The 21,786-nt window shown below is 44.9% G+C and overlaps 1 protein-coding gene across 1 annotated transcript in view; it reads left to right on the forward strand.

Moving 5' to 3' along the window:
- The window catches only part of LOC144826904 (uncharacterized), a 30,040-nt gene extending 14,526 nt beyond the window's left edge, over positions 1-15,514 (forward strand). The window contains exons 3-5 of the mRNA XM_078685365.1: positions 2,121-2,276; positions 5,125-5,274; positions 15,384-15,514. Coding sequence (XP_078541491.1) covers positions 2,121-2,276; positions 5,125-5,274; positions 15,384-15,514 — 437 coding nt within the window. The remainder of the gene's footprint in view (positions 1-2,120; positions 2,277-5,124; positions 5,275-15,383) is intronic.
- The last annotated feature ends 6,272 nt before the right edge of the window (positions 15,515-21,786 follow it).

Here is a 21,786-nt window from a genome sequence, read left to right on the forward strand (position 1 = left end):
ACCATCACCAACTTGTCAACGTTCACCGCACTGACGACTTCCGCCATCATGTTTTTACACCCACTCCGGGATGACCACCAACCCCTGCACCCACCACCTCTACAACCTCACAATAAACCGAATCAGCGCAAAACTTACCAGCATCCTAAACACCTCCATCTCTACAGCAACCTCCCTGGTCAGATGGAAGCATGCAGACGTCAGATCCCTCTGAAGGAAATCCTCCAGTTATCCCAACAATCTCAAAAATGATCTTCCAATCTCCCTGCTCCCCTTCCTGGCCAAAGTTTTTGAGAAAGTCATCAACCAGCACCTCACCAAATTCCTGGAACAAAACCACTTACTAGACGCCTCTAAATCAGGATATTGTGATAACCACAGCAGTAAGAATGAACTGATTGCTGCCTCAGATGACAGCAGAACACTCCTCAGCGGAAGAGCAATGGTGGACCTGATCCTCATTGACCTCTTTGCTGCATTTTACATAGTCTCTCCCAGCATCATCAACGACAAATTCCAAAATATAGGCATACACCAAGACTCCCTCAAGTGGATCACCTTCTTCTTTCCATGACGCACACTGATTACCTGACTGCCTCCCTTCACCTCCGCATTCAAAGACATCATATGTGGCATACCACAAGGATCATCCCACAGCCCCACCCCAACATCTACAGGACCACCTTGCCGATCTCGTCAGATCCCACAGACTCAAAATAATCTCCTACGCAGACAACACTCAACTGATCCTCTCGCCCACCAAAGATGCCATCAATACCAAAACCAACTTACGCAAAACGCCAAGACCAACAAAGCCTAATGGATGAGAGCCAAGTGCCTCCAACTTAACTCAGACAAAACTGAAGTTCTGATCTTCAGGAAGGACACTTCTACATGGGACTACAGCCAGTGGAGTGCAGAACTTGGACCCACACCGATGACTACGCATGCAACCTCTGCATCATCCACAACAGCCAACTGACTATGAAATGACAAGTTAGTGTGCAGTTGGATCCTCCTGCTACCACGCTCTTAGCATGCTCTGCAAAAGCTCCAAATGGAACCCAACCAACACCAAAAAGACTGTCACTCATGCCTTGTAACCAGCCATACTGGCTTCGGCAATACCCTCTACAATGGCATCTCTTTCAAACTCCTCAGAAAACATCAGACCATACAGGCCACAGTGACCAGAGTTATCCAGGACCTCCCCAAACTAGCTCACATTGTCCCCCACTTGAGAGACCTCCACTTGCTCCCCACCTAGAAAATATGCTAGTTTAAGATCCACATGCACACCTACAAAGCCCTCCATGACATTGGACCAGCCATCGATGAAACTTGCAGCAACCTACCAGACGCCTACGCTTCTCTACAATCACCCTCACAGTCACACAACCTCTCCATCTGCCACATCCACAGTGATGGCTGTTTCTTCTCCTACATCACAGCCAAGACCGTGAACAATCTTCCCCTCCAGCTCCGTATGCTCCCCTTTGCTGACAGAATTCAGACCTGGCTCTTCGACTGAGGTACAGAGCCGAGATACCACTAGGGTGACAGTGTTGCGCTTTAACAATGCTGACTGATTGAATGTTTTATTTATTTTGATTCTATGTGTAGCATAAAGTTTGTGTGCTTTAAAGTGCTTTTGAAGAAATAACTTTAAACATAAAAACAATGAGTAGATAAATATGTATTGAGTTATATTCTGTGTATTATTGATTTTTGAGTTTCCGACCCATGTCACCTTCTAGAACGAGCCTTGGACTGTTCTCAGAGTGAGGAAGGGCAGTGCTTGCTTTTTGATTTGGGGCAAAAATAGCACAAGGAACTCTCCAAGGACGTCTTGAAGCCACTGGATTAATATCCCCAGGCCAAAGAGATACTCCCCATGGTCAAGTAACATTCTGAGAGAATAAACAAATGTTATACCCTAAAAATTAGATTAATTGAAAATCTTAATAATGTGCATCAGTGTTTGTACTTTGAAAATAAGCATATAAGAAACCTGCATGAAATTCTAAAATACTGGTAACATCAGATCAGCCATGCATGTCCAGATCGCATCCGGCAGATTACATCTTTTTGCTAATTGAAAAATATATGCTTTCTTACAGGGAGCAAGAGCACTCTAACTGCATTTAAGGATTGTGGTACTCCCTCCAGCAGAACTGCCTGTGGTAAAACCCTCTCCTTCAGGACATCCATGACTGGTGTTCGGATAAGTAGAACATGCTGTGACTCTGACTACTGCAACCGTGGAGATATACAGGGTACGTACAGGCTGAGGCTTCGACTACCATAACACTGCAAATATACAGGGTACGTATAGGCTGAGACTCCGATTATCAATATGCTGCAGACATACAGGGTATGTACAGGCTGAGGCTCCTATTACTATAACATTGCAAATATACAGGGTACATACAAACTGAGACTCCGACTATCATAATACTGCAGACATACAGGGTACCTGCAGTCTTAGACTCTACCTACCATAATGCTGCATACATCATGGTACGTACAGGCCGAGACTCCAACTAACATAACACTGTGCACATACAGGGTATGTACAGGCTGATATGCTGAATGGTTTGGATCAGTAGACCATGCTACAACTCTGACTAATCTAATGGTGGATATAAATACGGTACGTACAGGCTAAGACTCTGACTACCATAGCGCTGCAGACATACATGGTACATACAGGCTGAGACTTTGACAACCATAACACTGCAGATATACAGGGTACATACAGGCTGAGACTCTGTCTACCATAAAACTGTGGACATACAAGCTATGTACCGACTGAGAATCTGAATACCATAATACTGTGGACACACAGGGTATGTAGAGGCTGAGACTCACACTACTATAATATTGTAGACATTCAAGGTACGCACAGTATAAGAATCTGAGTGCCATAATGCTGGTGACATACAGGGTATGTACCGGCTGTGACTGCGAGCACCATAACTCTGCAGATGTACAGGGTGCATACAGGCTGAGACTCTGGCTACCATAACACTGCAGACATGCAGACTATGTTCAGTGAATCCTACAAAACCCAACAAGAGCTCCAAACATGCAACCTGGTATACCCCAGAACGCAGGACCATAAAGTGCAACTGCCATCAATTGGCGAAACGATGGCGTGGCGCCAAGAGCCCTGTTGACAGAGTAGCTCACAAAACAGTACTCGGCAACTATCACCAGCACATCAAAGAAGCCAAGACAGCAGCCATCACCACCTGCATCAACTCCGCTGCCAACCACACAAAGAAACTGTTCAAAATAGCCATAGAGAACACCTTCCTCCCCTCCCAAAAACTCTGCAACATCCTCTCAAACTGCTCCCAAAGCAAGGTCAACAACATCTCCAATATTTTCAACATTCAACTCACCACACTCAACCCAGATGACCACAATTAACCAGTGAACACCAGCCAAACCATCACCGCATGGTCACCACACTCCGCCCTTACCATCACAGCCAATATGTCTACCATTAACTCCAGAGCTCCCACCGACCACTGCCCCCACCACCTCTACAACCTTGCAATGACCCTAATCAGCACCCAACTCACCAGCATACTAAATACCTTCACCTCCACAGCAACCTATCTGAACAGATGGAAACACGCAGATGTCAGAACCCTCCTAAAGAAAGCCTCCGCTGACCCCAACAACATCAAACATTATTGTCCGATCTCCCTGTGCCCTTACCCATCCAAAGGTCTCAAAAAGCCATTAACCAGTCATCAACCAGCAGTTCACTAAAATCCTGGACTAACCCACCAACTGAATGCCATTTTATCAAGATTCCATGCCAACCACAGCACTGAGACCAAGTTGAATGCCTCCACAGATAACGTCAGAACACTCCTCGACCATGGAGAAACTGTGGACCTGAATCTAATCAGCCTCTCCATGGCATTCAACACAGTCTCCCACAACACACTCATCAACAGACTCTACAACGTGGGCATACAGCAAAACTCCCTCAAGTGGATCCCCACCTTCCTTACAGAACGTACACAGAGCATCTGACTGCTCTCCTTTATCTCCACACCCAAAGACATAATTTGTGTCATACTGTAAGGATCATCCCTCTGCCCCACCCTGTTCAACATCTACATGACCCCTGGACTCAACATAATCTCCTACGCAGACAACATTCAATTGAGTGTCTCACTCACTGAGGACTCCTCCAAAGCCAAAACCAACTTCTACAACATCAAGATCAATGTAAACACATGGATGAGAGACAACTGCCTCCAAATAAACTCTGACAAAACTGAAGTAATGATTATCAGGAAGAACACCTCCACATGGGACCACAGCTGATGGCATTCAGAACTCGGACCTGCGGCCACACTGACCGACCATCCATGCAGCCTCAGCATCATCCTCGACAGCCAACTGATCATCAAATGACAAGTCAATGCAGTTGTCTCCTCCTGCTTCCACACACTACGTTTGCTCCACAGAATTCTCAGATGAATCCCAACCAAAATCAGAGAGCTCATCACTCTGACCCTCATCAACAGACACCTCGACTACAGCTATGCCCTCTACGCAGGCATCTCCACCCAGCTCCTCACAAGACTCAAGACCATACAGAACGTTGCAGCCAGACTCATCCGGAACCTCCCCAAGTGAACTTGCATCTCCTCCCACCTGTGAGACCTTCACAGGCCCTCATCTATAAAAAGGACAATTTCAATATCCTCACACACACCTACAATGCCCTCAATGACCTAGGACCGGCCCACCTCAACCATTGACTGAACTTCCAACAAACCGATAGACACCTGCGCTCCTCTTCGCATACACATTCATGCCTCCCGCATCCATCGCAGCCGCAGCGTTGACTGCTTCTTCTACATTGTTGCCAAGAGTTGTAACAGCCTCCCCTTCCCCCAGCTCCATACAGCCCCCTTACTGGCAGACTTCAAAATGAGACCCAATACCTGGCTCTTTGACAGAAACACAAAGCCCAAATTCCACAAATGCGCTCTACAAATTAAGTTTAGCTGATTGATTGACTTTATAGATTTTTAAGAGGTATAACCTGCACAGTGCTTGTCTTCTCATTTGTTCCACTCTCTGTTGTTTTAGCACCCGCTGTCGATGAACGCCCCAATGGATATAAATGTAGAGAGTGTTTCAATTATCATTCTGCAGATGCCTGCACAACCGAAAAGGAGATTCTGTGCACTGGGCAGGAGAAGGCATGTGGCTTCTTCTCTGGAAAAGCGGCCTTGCCAGGTGACTTATACCGTTTTCTTGCAATTTTGAGTTTTTCAAAGCCACTAAATGTCCAAACTAAGTAACATTTTGTACAATTGAAAGTCTTCTCCAATTCTCACAATTATGGATAGTAGCTGGTTTTCAAGAAGAATATATTCCTTCTGGATGTCTGGATAAAGCCAGCTAGGTTATTTGTTCTCATAAATACTGGTTGAACATTGCAAAATAAGTAGGGATGGGCCCAACTTGTGTATTTCAATGTATCGTAATAATGCAGAAAATACCACATAATCAATTACTGTTGAGAAGAGTAATTCTCTGATTGGCGCTATTTCTTAGCACAAATATGCCCCCTCGCATCCAAAATGGGTGTGAGAAATAACGCTTAGGGACCGATTCCGAGTCTGTCCGCCATCGGTTGAAAACTGGAAGTCAATGATCTCTTGTCATCAGTTCCATCCCAGCAAGTAGGATGCAAAAAAAATGTCTATACTTTACAATGGGAGCATGCATTCCAGATGGAATGCCTGCTCTCAATGTAAAGAGCAGGGGTGCAGTTCATCCCTGCACCCCGTGTCAGGTACCTCTTGGTGCCTGCCACCGGGGGCAGGGATCAACCGGAGGGCACCATAAGTGCTTTCTAGTCTACCATTCAGCGCCTTGCAACCAAGGGGGCCTTGCTGGAGGCTCCCAAAGACAGATTCCCAAAGCCTTTCTGTGTCAGAAAGGATTTGCTTGTTTTTATTGTGTAAATACTTTTCTGCTAAGTTTGAGTGTGTGTAAAATATTTATAATTTATTAATAATTTGCTTTTAAGATACATTTTAGGTGCAGGTTGTCAGTTTTGTGGGTAGTAACTAAATTAAATTCATGTAAGAATTCTTTTTTATATAACTCATTTCGAAATTAAAATATTTATTTGTACGAAAATTATGTTTGTATTTTATTTAAAATAATATGTTTAGTTAATTGTGATACGTATTTAACATTGTAATATGTTTTTAATTTTTTAATATTAAAATATTAAATATATTTGTAATTTTTTGTTCATATTTATATTTTTCTTTATTTTTATATAATTGTAGGTAAGTGGTTTTTAATGCTGCTCTGAATAGTAAATGTTACCCCTCCGCAATAAAACACTTCCTTTACAGTTGTAATGACTGGAGTGGGAATAGCAAATGTTACCCCTCCCCTATCCAACACTTTCCCTCCTATTGCACTGACTGGAGTGGGAATAGTAAATCTTACCCCTCAACTATCTGAAACTTTCTCTACTGGTCCTTTTAATGGAGGGAGATTTGTACATTTTCCCCAGTTTTAATATTTTTGTGTTGCATGAAGTAGGAATAGTAAATATTTTTTATATTTACAATATTCATTTTTAGTTGTTTTGCATACATTGTAGTGGGAACCATATATGTATTAAATTGTATATTTTATAATTGATTAGATATTGTTATTAATTATATTATCATATTTTTGTTTATTTGAAATTAATATATGTATAATTATTAATGGTTTTAAGGTGTAAACAATATCATTAAATTTAAAGTTGTTAACTTTTTTTATTTAACTAGCATGTTTTGTTTTTGAAAGATTTTATTTTATTGGGATATATATCTATACATTTTATTCGTTAAAAATGTTGAAATTATAATAGAAATTATAATTATTCATTTAATAATTGTTTTTTTCAGTATAGATACGTAACTATATATATTCATTAATATATATGTGTGTTTAATTTTTTTAATTAGGTGTATTATTTATAGTAGTTATAATATATATTAAATCTATTGTATTTTTTTTAATTAATGTTACAATTTAATATATTTAAAATGTGTTTTTTCATTTTATATACATTAAAAAAAAGATATTTAATACCATGATATTAACGACATCAGTATTTTTTTCCAATATTTTTGTCCTTGCCATTATAAGTATAGGATGACGATATTTTTGACATTAATATTTTGGTCACAAATATTTGGTATGGGGATATTTTGGGGTCGATATTCTGTCAGAGAAACGGGTCTCAATCTAGTTTCAAATGTGTGAAGTATGATCCTTAAGGCGACCGCAGACTGTGGCTCTGAATCTGAGTATCTAGAATCAGGAATACAAACAAGCAGGCATGTTCTGACTCATATTTAGGAGAGGAGATGTATTTAGGGGAGTAAATGTGGCAAAGTGGCCACAGCTGCCAAACTTGGAACTGGGAAACTAGGTTTGTGTCCAGGGGTCGGCTCCACATCCGGTAACTCTACACAAATACTTAGGACCTGATTTAGATCTTGGCGGATGGGTTACTCCATCACAATGGTGTCAGATATCCCGTCTACTGAAATATAAATCCCAAAGTATATAATGGGATTCATATTTCTGCGGATGGAATCTACGCCACTCTTGTGATGGAGTAGCCCAACTGCCAAGATCTAAATAAAGCCCTTAATCCTCCAGTGATGGAGTTACTAACTTTTTACACCAGGTTTGTGTCAGGAAAGTGACAAAAACAGTTCAAAATGTTAATTTTTAATGTTCTTGATTAAGCAAAGTTTGTTTGGTTCTGGAAAGGTACCGGAGAGTAACACAAAGCAGCACTTTGCAATATCTTGCATCAGTTTGGATCAAGGGCAATCCACGAGTGGTGCATGAGAGTTCGCAATTCCAGATAGACAAATAGTTAAAACAGGCACCAGCATATGTGCCCCATTCCTTTTAGGGGCCCACGACAACAGATCAAAATAATATTGACTTGATCTTGAGAAACAATTACAATCAAGCTTTCTTAAATATTGTTTCCAAAAGGTAGAAACAAATTAATCAAGTCAAAGAAACACAAACTTTACATTTACAGTCTCTATAGATGAAATACTGTATTGATCTAATGTACCTATTAACAATTTAAAGTACATACACCAGAGGCAGCAGATTCACATAACAGGTGTCTGTTGAATACTCATCTTCTTGCAGCTGTCAGTTTGTAAACAAATCTGGTGCACTGGGTATTAGGAGATCATTTGTGAGGGGGGGGGGGGGGCAAAATGTTGACCTCCTAGCAGCCTCCACTATGTTTAACCCGGCACAGAGAGTTCCCAAGCAACGACCCATGGTTTCTGACATAAAGACCTAGGTCTTAACAATAGTTGACAAGGCTTTGTGCTCAAAAGTACACTTCTATGAAGCTGCCATTAAAAAGAAGAAATGCTTTTATTTCCTCTAACGTTTCCTACTTTGCATGTGTGTTCTACAGTACAGCAGTGGAAGCATTATATTTTATACTGAAATGGTACCTTTCCTGCACAAAACCAATTCTAGACATTAACTAGATACTTTTGCACCATGCTGTAAAGGTTTGTTCACGGTGCTAGGGAAAGGTTTGTGTATCAGTGCTACTGAGAGAGCAGGACAGTGTCATATCCTAGGAAACATCGTGCTTTCCTGCTTGCTCCCTCTAGAGCAACTCATTGACCAAACTTTTTATGCTGCAGTGCGTTCCAAGATATTTCATCTGGAGCTCTCTAATGCCCTTTGGTCAAGTTATTAAGAGATCTGGGTGACCCAATAAACCCTTGTAGGCTTGGGCAGTCAATAATGTAAAGTAAAGGTTGTCTACAAGGGATTTTGTTTGTTAATCAATTTTGTAATTATTTTGGTCTGAATCAAGGTGTTTGTCATGTGATCAAACAGCAAAGTGTCCACAGGACTACAGCAATACATGTAAATGATGGGTCCAAGTAATAGAAAGAATAAGCACACTGAAAATCCTATTTATATGAAAATATAAGTTTGTTGCCTGGTCTATGCTATCCATAAAATTAATAAAATGATCTAAAAGGTGCTGGAGACTCTATGCCGTGAATGCAATTAAAACTGTGTTATCTGCGTCTAGAAAAGCAGAGAGGTGTCACCCACCTCCAGGACATCTCACCCATGCTCACATAAAACCTGTTCCAAACGATTAATATAAACAAAAAGAAAAAGAGTCAGGATACAGCCTTAGTGCACAGCTCTATTTAATTTCAAACTGCTATGTGCATTCTTCAGAGGGTACATACCTTACGTATGTTAATAGACAAGCGTGTAGATCTCTCAGAAGACCAAGAAGTTCACCATGTTTGACCTTACTTCCAGGAGAAGGTCACAACTCCTGCCTTGAGAGATCCTTTGTGTTCTTTCCTGAGAATCGTTCACATCTTCCCCAGTAGAGCAGAAGGCTATCTGGAGGCCAGCTTGTGTGCAACCTTAAAAGGCCACTGGAAAACTTTAGGCATTTGTACAAAAGTTGCATTAAGGCGAAGGATTTTGAGATAGGATTGGATATAGTACAACAAGCGAGGCTTGTCAGCTGAGGAACCAGCTCCATCTACCCCACGCACCCCGGAGACCTTTTCCAAATGACATCGGAGTCTTGAGTGGCAATGGGCAGACCGAGGGGATTATGTCAGTGAAGAGCCGGAGAGCATCAGGAGCCTGCACTGATAGGAGCTGGCTGGGCCGCTCTACCGACAAGTGCTTGGAGTCCAGCCGCTACAGCTTGTTGGATACTGGGGGGCCTGATGAGATGACTCTCTTTCACAAGAGATGTCGGGACTGCCCAAGGGCGACACTGACTGGAGAGGGCCCCCTGAGTTGCCCGCATCAGAGGTAGGCCACAATCTCACCGGGGCCATGTGTGTATTCTCTTACTATTGTTGGAGTTGCTCTAGAGCAACAAGAGGGTAACATCAGCATTTTCCATTTTGTGGGGGACACTCTGTCCCATAGTTCACATTTCTTGCTCTGGCCAGGAGATGGGGCCAACACCACAATCCATTTGAAAGCACTTGCTAAGACCCAAGGCATGCGCGAGGACTGCCAGAAGGAGGCTGGGCTGGGTCACTCCCTTTGGCCCTACATTGCATCTTAAGAAGTTCGGTGATTCTCAAATACCCTATGCTGCCTTTGTTGTGCATTTGCTAACACTACTGAATGCCAAAAATACATGCCATTGAGAAATCAACTTTGAAACAACTTGTGTGTCTTGTTCCACCCTGAAGTGGCTTCCCATTAGAGAGCGTAGTAGATGGGAAGCTTAGAAGTAGGAGGTTCATTAGAGATAAAGCTGACACCCCACTACCGGCGTGATTAATCCTTCAATTCACATCACTCTGAATATGGAAGATGCAATTGAAGAGTGTAGCATTCCCATGTTATGCTGTAATGTTCCCTTTCACCTTGTTCCTAGCTGCTCAGCCAGTGTGAGTGTTCCTTGTAGAATGTTGGTGTGATTGACATATGTAGAATGTGTGGGTGCCTGGTGTGAGTGTTGTCAGTTGGAAGATGGGCTGAGCAGCTAGCAGGCTTAACCTGGATGGGCTTGCTGTAAATACTTCTTAAGGACTTAATAAACTACATGAAATACATCTTGGCTATGCCTACTATGTCTCCTGAACATGTGGTTCTGGAAAAACTCCTACAACCACTGCAGTAAGTTGGTGAGCGCGAATGAGAAAATCGAATGCTAGACCACCTCCTGCCGATATTTCTCCAATTAGACGATTGTCGCAGGTTGCTACCACTCACAGTTATAACGTTGCAGCTCGCATTGAGAATGCCACTCAAGTAGATGAAATACTCGAGTGACAGAAGGAAGCAGCACCCTCTGGCGCACTGTGTGGTATCAATTGCACTGATTTTACCGTGGGAGAGAAGCTTCCTGCACTAAAAAGCAGCACAAGCAGCATGTTGTACAAAACCTCTGCCGCTCGCGGAACTCCACAAAACCTCTCAGAGTTTTTGGTTAATTCCACAGTACACCTCAGAGAGAAACTCTGCAAGGGTAACCCACCCCTACAAAGAAGCTAACAACAGATGCTTGTATCCGGTGAGTCTAGTGATCTCAGGTCTTGATTCTGGGATGAAGAGGTGTTTAGGGTTTGTTCCAGGTAGCTCAGAGAGTGTATGAGGAGCTTAGGGTTTCCAGCCAGAGTGCCCGAGGACGTCAGAGCTTGCATATGGTGAGTTTAGTGATTTTAGGTCTCCCTAGACTAACCATATACAAGCTCTCTGGCCCTCAGGCTGGAAATCCTAAACTTCTCAGACACTGCATTTCAGCAACAATGTCCCTGTTCTGTCATTGCCCAAAGAAGACTCTCTCAGCTTCCCAGGCTCCACATATAAGCCAAGAACTCCCCATGAAAATGAAGAACATGTTGGTTCACCCCAAAAGAACCCCTCAGCTCCTAAGTCATCTCAGAAAGACACTTGGGCCTCCAGTTGTCCTAGGAGAGGGTTTGCATATCTAGGTGCAGTGTTTTTAAAATTTATACTGTAGTTCCACAAGTTTGGTCGCTGTAGGAATCTCTAATATTTAAAGTATAATGCTTTTCTTGGAAGAAAGTATAATCTTGCTGATGTATTACAGCTTACATCAACAGTTTAATACATTGAGTGTACATGTCATGTAAAGAGCAACATCCTTGTCCATTCTTTATGTGTTCATCTTTATCGCAGCATTAGCAATCACTAGATACATAAACATACTTATGAATTGAATATGCTTTTCAGGATGTTTCTTTGTTTTGTTAAACTCATGAGCAAAGAGGGGATGTGGGAGTCAAAATCTGGGCTTAAAAACAATAATTCTGCTCTCCGTCACATGTTGCTTCTCTCTATTGGCTCTTGCAGTGATTACCTCTTCTCTGGTTATGTTATGTGTATTTGTAAAGCACATTCTCATTTGCGAGGGTTATACTGGCGCTGAGCATGCATGTGTGCCTAGTTCTGCCAATGGTTTACACACAATCTTCCCCATTTCTCCTGGTTCTGAGATTTTCCATTCCTTCCTTCAAGTTTATGAACCCGTTGTATAAGAGATATTATAATACATGGGATCCCTTTATAAATGCCAGTCTCTAATTTATTGATAATCATCAACTTGTGACGCACCCAGGTGCCGATTTTAAAGGAAAGCTGTCAGAACTCATCTGTATTACAGTTGAGTTCTGACGTCACAATGCCTGCTGCCAGAGCCAGCAGCCAAGGTGAAAGGCAGGTCAGGTGACAAAGCAGCTGTTTAAAGCAATGAAAATGAAATGTTGCTTTTCTTTCTTCTGCTATATTTTTCACTCAATCAATCAATCATTTGTAAAGCACACTACATACCCGCGAGAGTCTCAATGCGCTGGGGGGGGGCACTACTGATCGAACAGCCAGGTCTTGAGTATCCTCCTGAAGGTCAGCAGGTCTTGGGTCTGTCGTAGGCTCAGTGGGAGGGTGTTCCATGTTAGGGCGGCAAGATGGGAGAAGGACTTACCGCCGGAGGTTGTTCTTCGGATGCGCGGGACGGTGGCGAGTGACAGGTCAGTAGAGCGTAGCTGGTGGTTGGGGATGTAGAAGGAGAGCCGTCTGTTGAGGTAGGCTCGGCCGGTCTTGTGGAGGGCTTTGTGTTCATGGATGAGGAGCTTGAAGGATATCCTCTTGTTGACGGGGAGCCAGTGCAGGTTTCTCAAGTGGGGGGTGATATGACCATGTCAAGGTACTGCGAGGATCAGTAGTGCTGAGGCATTTTGGAAGCATTGTAGTCGTTTGATGAGCTTGGTCGGGGCTCCCGCATAGAGGGCGTTTCTGTAGTCGAGTTTTCTGCTGACGAGGGCCTGGGTCACTATCTTTCTTGTATCTGTCGGGATCCATCTGTAGATCTTGCGGAGCATGCAGAGGAGACGGCGTTGACTTGCTTGGTCATTGAGAGCGTTGAGTCAAGGATGATTCCCAGGTTGTGTGCACAGTCGGTGGGTGTCGGGAATGCTCTCAGTGCCGTCGGCCACCAGGAGTCATCCTAAGCTGAAGGGTTGGAGCCGAGGATGAGGCCCTACGTCTTGTCCGAGTTCAGCTTCAGACGGCTGATCTTCATCCAGTCGGCGATGGCCTTCATTCTGTCATGGTGGTTGGCTTTGGCGATGATGGGGTCCTTGGAGAGGGAGTGGATCATTTGAGTGTCGTCGGAGTAGGAGATTATATTGAGGTCTTGCTGTAGGGCGAGGTGTGCGAGCGGGCCACGTAAATGCTGAACAGTGTCGGGCTGAGGGAGGATCCCTGGGGTACGCCACAGATGATCTCGGAGGCTTTGGAACGGAATGATTGGAGGTGGATGCTCTGAGTTCTGTCGGAGTGGAAGGAGGTGGTCTATTCCAGAGCCTTGTCTCAGATCCCTGCGTCGTGGAGGCATACAGTGGCAGACGGTATCGAAGGCGGCGGGGATGTCTAGGAGGATGACAGTGACAAGCAGAAAGAACATATTTTTTTGTTGCACTCCCGGGATAATTATAGTAAAGTTAGAATCTTGCTGCATGTTTTTACACATTCCAAGCTATTGCAGATTTCTTTTTTAACTGACCTGTATTGCACTAATATATATTTGCAACAAATATTTAATAATTTTTTGATGTGTTTAATTTTGCACTAGAGGCACTATTTTTATTCTTCATGTTTGCAACCATTTTACTCTCTTTCATAAGAAATAGCCATCCACCAAGGTAAATGGTTTGTGGAAAAGATGATGGTGAGCCCATGTATAATATGGAATAAAGTAGCCCCTTGTGTATGTGATACGAATTGTGTGAGTCACCTCGGAGTTCCAGAACCTTATAAAGGAACTCCACCTTCAGCCTCTTTTCTCTATATGGGTATGGAACTCTTTGGTGATTTGCAGTTTCCCTATAATGTGTGGCAGGGGGTAAGATATCCCTTATATTGCAGCATTTGTCAAAAAGGCAGATGTTCTGCCCACCCTCCCCTGAAATATATTTCCTTATCTGAGGGTTGAAGATGGTAATACCAGCTCTGCCATTGGTTACTCCTTTGTGGTAGATTGAGCATAACCGTCACCAGTGTTCCTGCTGTGCAAGGCTGCCACAATTGCCATGTAGAACTCAACAAAGGAAACAGGAAACTCCGTCCATGAGGTGGGTTGAATGTGGGTTCGGGAAACTTAACCAGAGTTTAGGGGAGCATGCCCTGGACCAGCATTTGTGATAGCATTTCATCCATGCTACTAAGGCCTGTGCTGCTGACTTTTCCCCTAAAGTTTGTCCGCCATGTACCAGACTAGCAACATATTGCAGATTTGTCAGCCTGTTCATTGCATGTCTGGTGGAGGGGAGGCCACCACCACACAGGCATATTAGAGTGACCCCTCAAATGTTACATTCATCAGCCCCTCCAACCCTCTGGCAGTTTTCTGCTTGTGTCCCATCCCTCTTCTCATCATTGCTCATCTCTTTTTCTGTCCAAACTTACCCTCTTCTTCCTACATCTGGTGTTCACTTACCTCTTTCTTGTCTCAAGCTATCACCATCTCACTCAAGTTCTTCTTCATTCTCAGAGTCATAGCGATGGCCCAATTCAGGCCACTCCTGCCCTCTCTAATCCATTGAAGCCCCGCCTCTTTCCATTATTCCTTCATCCTGTGTTCACTTATCTCTTTCTACATTCCATCTTGTCTCAAGCTATCCCAATCTCCCTCAAGATCTTCTCCATTCTCTGAGGCACTGCAGTGGGCCCATTCAAGCCCCATCTGCCATGTCTACTCCATTGATTCCCTGACACCTTTCCATTCTTCATTCCTCTTCTTTGCACCCCCCCCCCAGCGGACTTCAAATGCAACCCCATTTGATGATGTTACTTTCATGGACTGCTCATTTACCACTCCCCCATGTGCTCGCCCACATATGTTATCAGACTCCCTCCTATTCACGGCCACTGGTGACTCCATCACCCACTTCCAGGTGCCCCTCCTTTTGTCCTTGGCACCAGACATGATTGTGTAGAGGAGAAGGCGCTTCTATATGTCTATACCCCAAGGGTTCCCTTGTACCCCAAAAACCTCCTCACTCGTTGGAATCAGGAGCCTCTTTTAAAGGTAGTTATTAACCATGGAAAACCAGATGTCCAGGATGAGCAGACCGAGGGCTGGACCAGGTTCTGCCCAGGTTCCGCCTTCTAGCATTATGGATTATCCTGCATAATAATTAGCTGGGTCCCAAAAAGGGGCATGAGGGATGGCAACATATACCTCAATTATGAAACACCTGTATCCAACAGTGCTGTTCACTTCTGACTGTGTCTTATCTTTTCTTCTGCAGGTGAAACTGTGAAAGAGTACAGCGCATCAGGATGCATGACCAGAAATTTCTGCAGAAAAGACGCTTTCAACCTTCGAGGTATACAGTCGCTGAAATATGATTTTAAGTGTTCACCTGCCGTCAAAGTTTGAGACTACCTTTTGCACCATCAACATGCCCATGTGTCAGCCGAGTGTGTTCTATTACATCCGGTACATATGTATATGTATGTGCATGGCCAAGTACCATGCCACTGCATGCTTAGACACTAGCTGATTCTAGTGCTACAGACCCCCTTTAGCAATGTCACTGCCCTTGTCTCCTCTGTGTCTTCTCAGAGCAGCTCATACTGATCCAGGTCAGTTCCAGAACCATCTGAGTTGTGTCAGGGCCTTAGTAGCAAGCTGTCCTTGATATAACACTAAAATGACATGACATGATCTGGTTCCTACTCACATCCCACAGGGCATGACGTCATCTGCTGCCTCCTCCCATCCCACAGGAATGGCCATTCAGTGACTGCTCCCAGTGGTCCCTGTTGTTTCTCAGGTGACCTCCAAGCTGCTTCTGTGAGTTAGTCCTTACCAGACTCTACTGGTTCCCACCGACTCCATCAGGAGTCGTCCACCACACTTGTTTTGACAAAATCCAGTAGTGAGCTGGCATTTTCTGTCACAAATACTTTAAATGACAATGTGTAGATTTGCATGACACTGTAAATGAATCAAAATTAATAAATATTCATTTGAACTAATGGAACTTCGACTCGGTATTTGTAATAACAACATTTTAAAAGGGTAATCCAGTTAAAAATAAATAACTTAGACCAGTGGTTGCTTATTGCCTGAAGATGGTGATGTCTAAGATACAACATCGAAAGAGTGGCCGCCCTACTGTTGAGCGCAACATGAAGGCTGCAAGTTTGTGAATGAACTACTCTTTGTGACGTACATAAGTCCCAGGGATGTGATCAGTGGAGGCTCCTCCACTATGGTGGAGGAGCATCGCCCCGCTGCTTTGCCAGGAGTAGTTAAAAGAAAACTAAAATGATAACATGAACAGCCGACGCGTTTTGTTCAAACAACATGACTTCTTCACCACCACTGTTGATCTTATCCATCATGGACACTCTGACATTATATGTTAGGAGGGCTTCATCGATGCCCTGTAGAAGTCCTTTTATTTGGACGAAACGCGTTAGCTGTTCAAGTCAACTTGACCGTTTTTAAACTTTTTGAATAAATGAAGAATTTGAAGAAACAACTCTGAACAGAGAACTGATAATTTGATGTGTGTTTACTTACCTTTTAGTGGTGCACCTTTTTTTGTCAGAAGTTGTTAATTCCAGTATTGGATTGCACCTTGACAGTGGGTGCGCTAACTGCGTGCACACACTACCTTGGGTACTTCCCAATATATGCATAATAAATAGGGATAGCAGGTCAGGTGCTAGTTCTGTGTAGGGTTCCAATGTCTAAGGTTGTATTCTTCAGTATTGTGTACTGTGTAGGAACTGTTACACAATGCTGTGCATGAACAGTACAGAATCCTGCACAAGAACAGTACAGAGTGCAGGAATAGTAGATTGCTGTGCAGGAACCGTACAGAGTGCTGTGCAGGAACAATACAGAGTGCTGTGTAGGAACAGCATAGAGTGCTGGAACAGTAGAGAGTTCTCTGCAGGAATGGTAAAGAGTACTGGACAGTATTGAGTATTCTGCAGGAACTGTACAGAGTGCAGTGCAAGAACAGTTCAGAGTGCTTGGAACAGTATAGAGTGTTGCACAGGAACAGAACAGAGTACCGTGCAGGAACAGTACAAAGTGCTAGAATAGTATTGAGTACTGTGTAGGAACTGTACAGTGTTGTGTAGAAAGAGTGCAGTGCAGTAACAAAATATAGAATGCTGAGCAGGAACAATACAGAGTGCTGTGAAGAAACAGTATACAGAGTGCTACACTCCTTCCACATGGCCTGCATGTAGGCCGACATGAAGTTTGTGCCCCTATCTGACACCACGACCTTGGGGAATCCCACTCTGGTAAATATCCCGATCAGGGCCCGCGCCACCACAGGTGCAGTGACGATCCTCAGAGGAATAGCCTCTGGTTACCGAGTGGCGTGGTCCACTAACACCAAGATGAACCGGTGTCCCGCAGAGGTCGGAGGGTCTAACGGCCCAACGATGTTGATACCGACCCGCTCAAAAGGGGTCCCGACCACCAGGAGCGGTTCCAAAGGGGGCTTCACTTTGGTCCCCGTCTTGCTACTTGCCTGGCAAGTCTTGCAGTTCTTGCAGTAGGTGTCAGAGGCAAATCTCATCCTGGGCCAAAAAAATGAGGGACTAGCCTCGCAAAGGTCTTGTCCTGGCCCAGGTGTCCAGCCAAAGGAATCTCATGCGCCAATTCCAATAAGAAGGCCCGGTAGCATTGGGGGACCACTAAGGCCCTCGAGGATCAATGCACCGGAACCTTAGGCTCACAGTAAAGGAGGCCATGCTCCCAGTTCACGTGAAAACTGCTGGTCTCCTGATGAATCGTTTGGGCTTCGGCCTGTCGCCGCATGCCTTCAAGCGTGGGGCACTGCCTTTGCGCCCGACAGAGACACTCCATTCTCCTCCGGACCGGCACTGGGTTGAGCCGTTGTCTCAGGCTCCAACCCGGGTTGAGTTTCTTGCCGGGCAGCCATGGACCTCGTGACCACGCAAGTCCACCCTGGTAACCCCAGCATCTCAGTGTGGGCCTTAAATTCCACTTCCTTCCAGGTGGTCTGTTCCAGGTCATTTCCTAACAGACAGTCCACAGGCAAGGCAGGGCTTATCCAACTCTCAACGGGCCTTGAACTCCTCCCCACTCAAAGGGAACCAGTAGCTCAGACTGCCGTCAGCCAACACGGCCGGATGGAAAACATCAGGTACTACCTGCTCAGGGGAAACCAGCCGCCTCACTACAGTGGTCATGCTGGCACCTGTGTCCCTCAGAGCCTCCACCTCCTCCCCGTTATTCTTCACCCTCTGCTGGTACTTAGCAGTGTTCGATGGTAAGGACGTCACTGGGACCAACTCTCTGTCCCCAAGTGAAACCAGGGTCAGGTCTGTCCACTCCCCTTCCCTATCTAGGGGCAGCTCCATCCCAAGCGCTACACTAGCCACCCTGGGACTCTTGCTACCTGTGGGGGCTGGGGGTCGTTTGCGACACTGGGCATCTCCCTTGTAGTGTCCAACCTCCCCGCATTCATAGCACCGGACAACTTTTGGCTGCTGACACTTGACAGGGTAAGTGAGCTTTGGGGAACTGGACTGAGGTGGGGGGTACCTACTTCTCTCCCAAACTGTCTAGTTTGTGGGCCTCGTGAGAACTCCTTCTTTTTATCTACCCCCTTTTACTTCTGGGGCCGCCCTGTCCACCTTTCGGGCCATCTCCCCCAGGGGCCTTGTGACACCCAGGTGCTGACCCAAGTATCCGCCTCCTCCGCAAGCTCACGGGGATCAGTCAGCTTGCGGTCCACCAGATGTTGGCGCAGCTCCGGAAAACATTTATCTCAAAAAAAGATTGTACAGGCCCTCATAATCATGCACCTCGCTGCCACACACCCAACCATCCAGAGCCTTACAGGCATAGTCAAAGAAATCCACCCAATTCTGCGTGGACAGCTTATGGCTGCCACGGAACTTCTGGCGGTACCTTTCGAGGTTGAGGCCAAACTTTTTAATGAGAGCCTCCTTCATGGGGGAATACATGAACTGGTCTGCCTTATCCAAGTACAGGAGGGTGTCCCTGATGTTGGGAGGTATATAACGATACAGGCCACCTCCCCAGTGTTTCTCTGGCACCCCATGGGTGGTCAAGGCCACTTCATACGCCTCCAACCACCTAGCAATGTGTGTAGCTCGCTATCATCTCCTTGGGTAACCAAAATCTGGGCTCCTGTTGAGCCCCTTGTATGCTGCCACCATTGGGACTTCCTGGCGCACCAAATTGCATTTCTTTAAGCTGGAGCTCGTGCGCCAACTTCTTTTCTTCCATAGCTAACTTTTTTTCCTCCAAAGCAAGCTTCTTATCTTCCCTTTCTCTCTCCCTCTCGTGCTCTAGCTTGGCAAGCTCCCACTTCAATCGCCTCTCCTCCCTCCTGTCCTCATACTCCTGCGACGACGCACTCCCCCCTGATACACTACTCCCTGCCCCGGAACGTCTTCCTGGCAACACATTGTCGGACATATCAATGTTGAGCAGGCCTGGGTCTTCTGGAGTGGCCGCCTCCCCTTGTGTGACCTGTCCCTCCTGTTCCCCATCCCCTCTCTCCTCTGGGTGGGCACTTACCCATGCCTCAAGGCGGTACGGAGTTCTTCCTTTGCTGCTCTCCGCCCAACCGGCACCCGCCATCCCTTGACAAAATTCCCTAAGCTGCACCACTGTGTACTCCTCCAGATCGGATAGCTGGAACTCCATTTTGCCAGGTGGGGACCCAGGTAAAATCAAGGAAAGATGCTAGGACGTGGGTACAATACTGGGTCAACACAGGTCTCTACACACTCTACAGGCTAGACAGTGGAGGGGGTCAATTGAGCAAGCTTGTAGGCACAATAGGTGTCCAGTCTAATTGCAGCGCACTCTGTCCCACTGGAGGGTGCTGTATAGTCACAGGTCCTGGATCCCACCGCTCGACACCAAATGTGGGAACTGGGGTCACCAGTTCCCCGGGGGTAGCCTGGCATGAGCAGTTAGGCACCCGAAGACTCAGGTATTAAGTGACTACACAGCACACGCATCCACTGAGACAATAACTGCACACGCAATGACTGAGACCACACCAGTATGCTGGATTCAAATCAATAAGTTATTTATATAAGATTAGCATCAGGGTGATCAAAAATTCACAGGAGTATAACTTATTAGCTTCTCTTAAAAACACACCGGCTTCATCACTCAGTAATAAATACTAAAAGGGCTTGGTCACGATGCAAGTGATGATGAGGAGGAGGAGGATGATATCCGGAGTCAGCTCATACGCAACTTCTTCTCATAATTGTGAGTCACTGTGAATGAGTTAGCAAGCTTGTAGCAATGAGTGGCATGTATTGCTATGTGTGTGTCCAGCTGACTGTATGCAAAGAGACTTGATGTGTGTTCTGATGTGTCACGCAAGTGCTGATGTCATGCCATACAGTATTGCGCTATGACTTTCCTTGAAACTTTTTTGGAAATGGATTGCTGAGCGCCTAATCTCCAGCCCAAATCACTGCAGGTCCACTGCCACCTTTTTACAAATTAAAGACATTGTGGCCTTTGAACCTTATTTGGACTTGATTACTCTCCCGTTTGATCGTGCCCTTTATTTTAAATTTAGAGTTGGTTCCCTCCCGTTGGGTGCCCTGGTGTCGAAATGGTCAACAGCGGATCGCACTTCTCCCAACTGTGCATGTTGCCCGACTAAGATTGAGTCTATTGTGCACGTTTTATTTGTGTGCCCGGATTACGCAAGGCCTAGGAGCTCTTGGCTGAAACCACTCTGCCGTAACATGGGCACACGCAGTTATTTAGTAGCCTTGCGTATCCTAAGCACGGACACTTCCCCCCCAATAGTCTGTGGAATAGCTAAATTTTTAAAGCAGTTTTGGCATATTCGATGTAAGAGACTGTCAGTAGCTGTTTAATTCTTGTTTTAGCTAATTTATTAACGGATTTATATCCTTTTATCACTCTTAAACATTCTAAATATTTTTTACTGACTTCTTATGGCATAAACTTTTTTGTATACTGTATTGATTGTATTATGTATGTGCTTATAAGATATCTCTGAGTATCGAATAAAAGCTTATGACTGACTGACTTGAAACTTGTATGTGTCCTACATAGTTCCTGTTTTGTAACTGCCCATGTCTTTTGCAAAGATTTTTACTGGTGAACTCTTGCGTGTCGATCATTCCCAGGTTGCTGTGCCTGTTGTCTGTTCATGTCATCTTTGTCCTCCTGCTATTCTTCATGATGATTGCAACGTGGGCTGAATCAGCATTCCATGCACGGACATGGGTAAATGCCAGTTTGGGTAAGAGATCCAAACAGGCTTTTTTGTGTTGGTATGGTTTGGGAATGTGTGGGTACTGTTTCTGTGCATGTTGTAGTACCATGCACATATGTCTCATCACCATGGATCAAATTACATGTTGCACCTCTCCCATGACATGACAGTCACCCTTCTTGACAGTCATCTGTAGTGAAGTGTGGACTCTGGTGAAGGCATCAATGTGTGTAGACCTTGCCCCGGACACATTGCGGATACCACGTGTTGACATTGTGTGGGACATCACAATAACTGGCCCTATGGGGAATTACAGCCTCGCTGTGTGCAGCAGGATGTGTTTGGCTCATCCACCTAATCTTGTGTGCAGGTACATTTTGATTTCCTACAAACATGTTGTGAAGGT

Source organism: Lissotriton helveticus, chromosome 4_1 (assembly GCF_964261635.1).
Source record: "Lissotriton helveticus chromosome 4_1, aLisHel1.1, whole genome shotgun sequence".
NCBI classification, from domain to species: domain Eukaryota; kingdom Metazoa; phylum Chordata; class Amphibia; order Caudata; family Salamandridae; genus Lissotriton; species Lissotriton helveticus.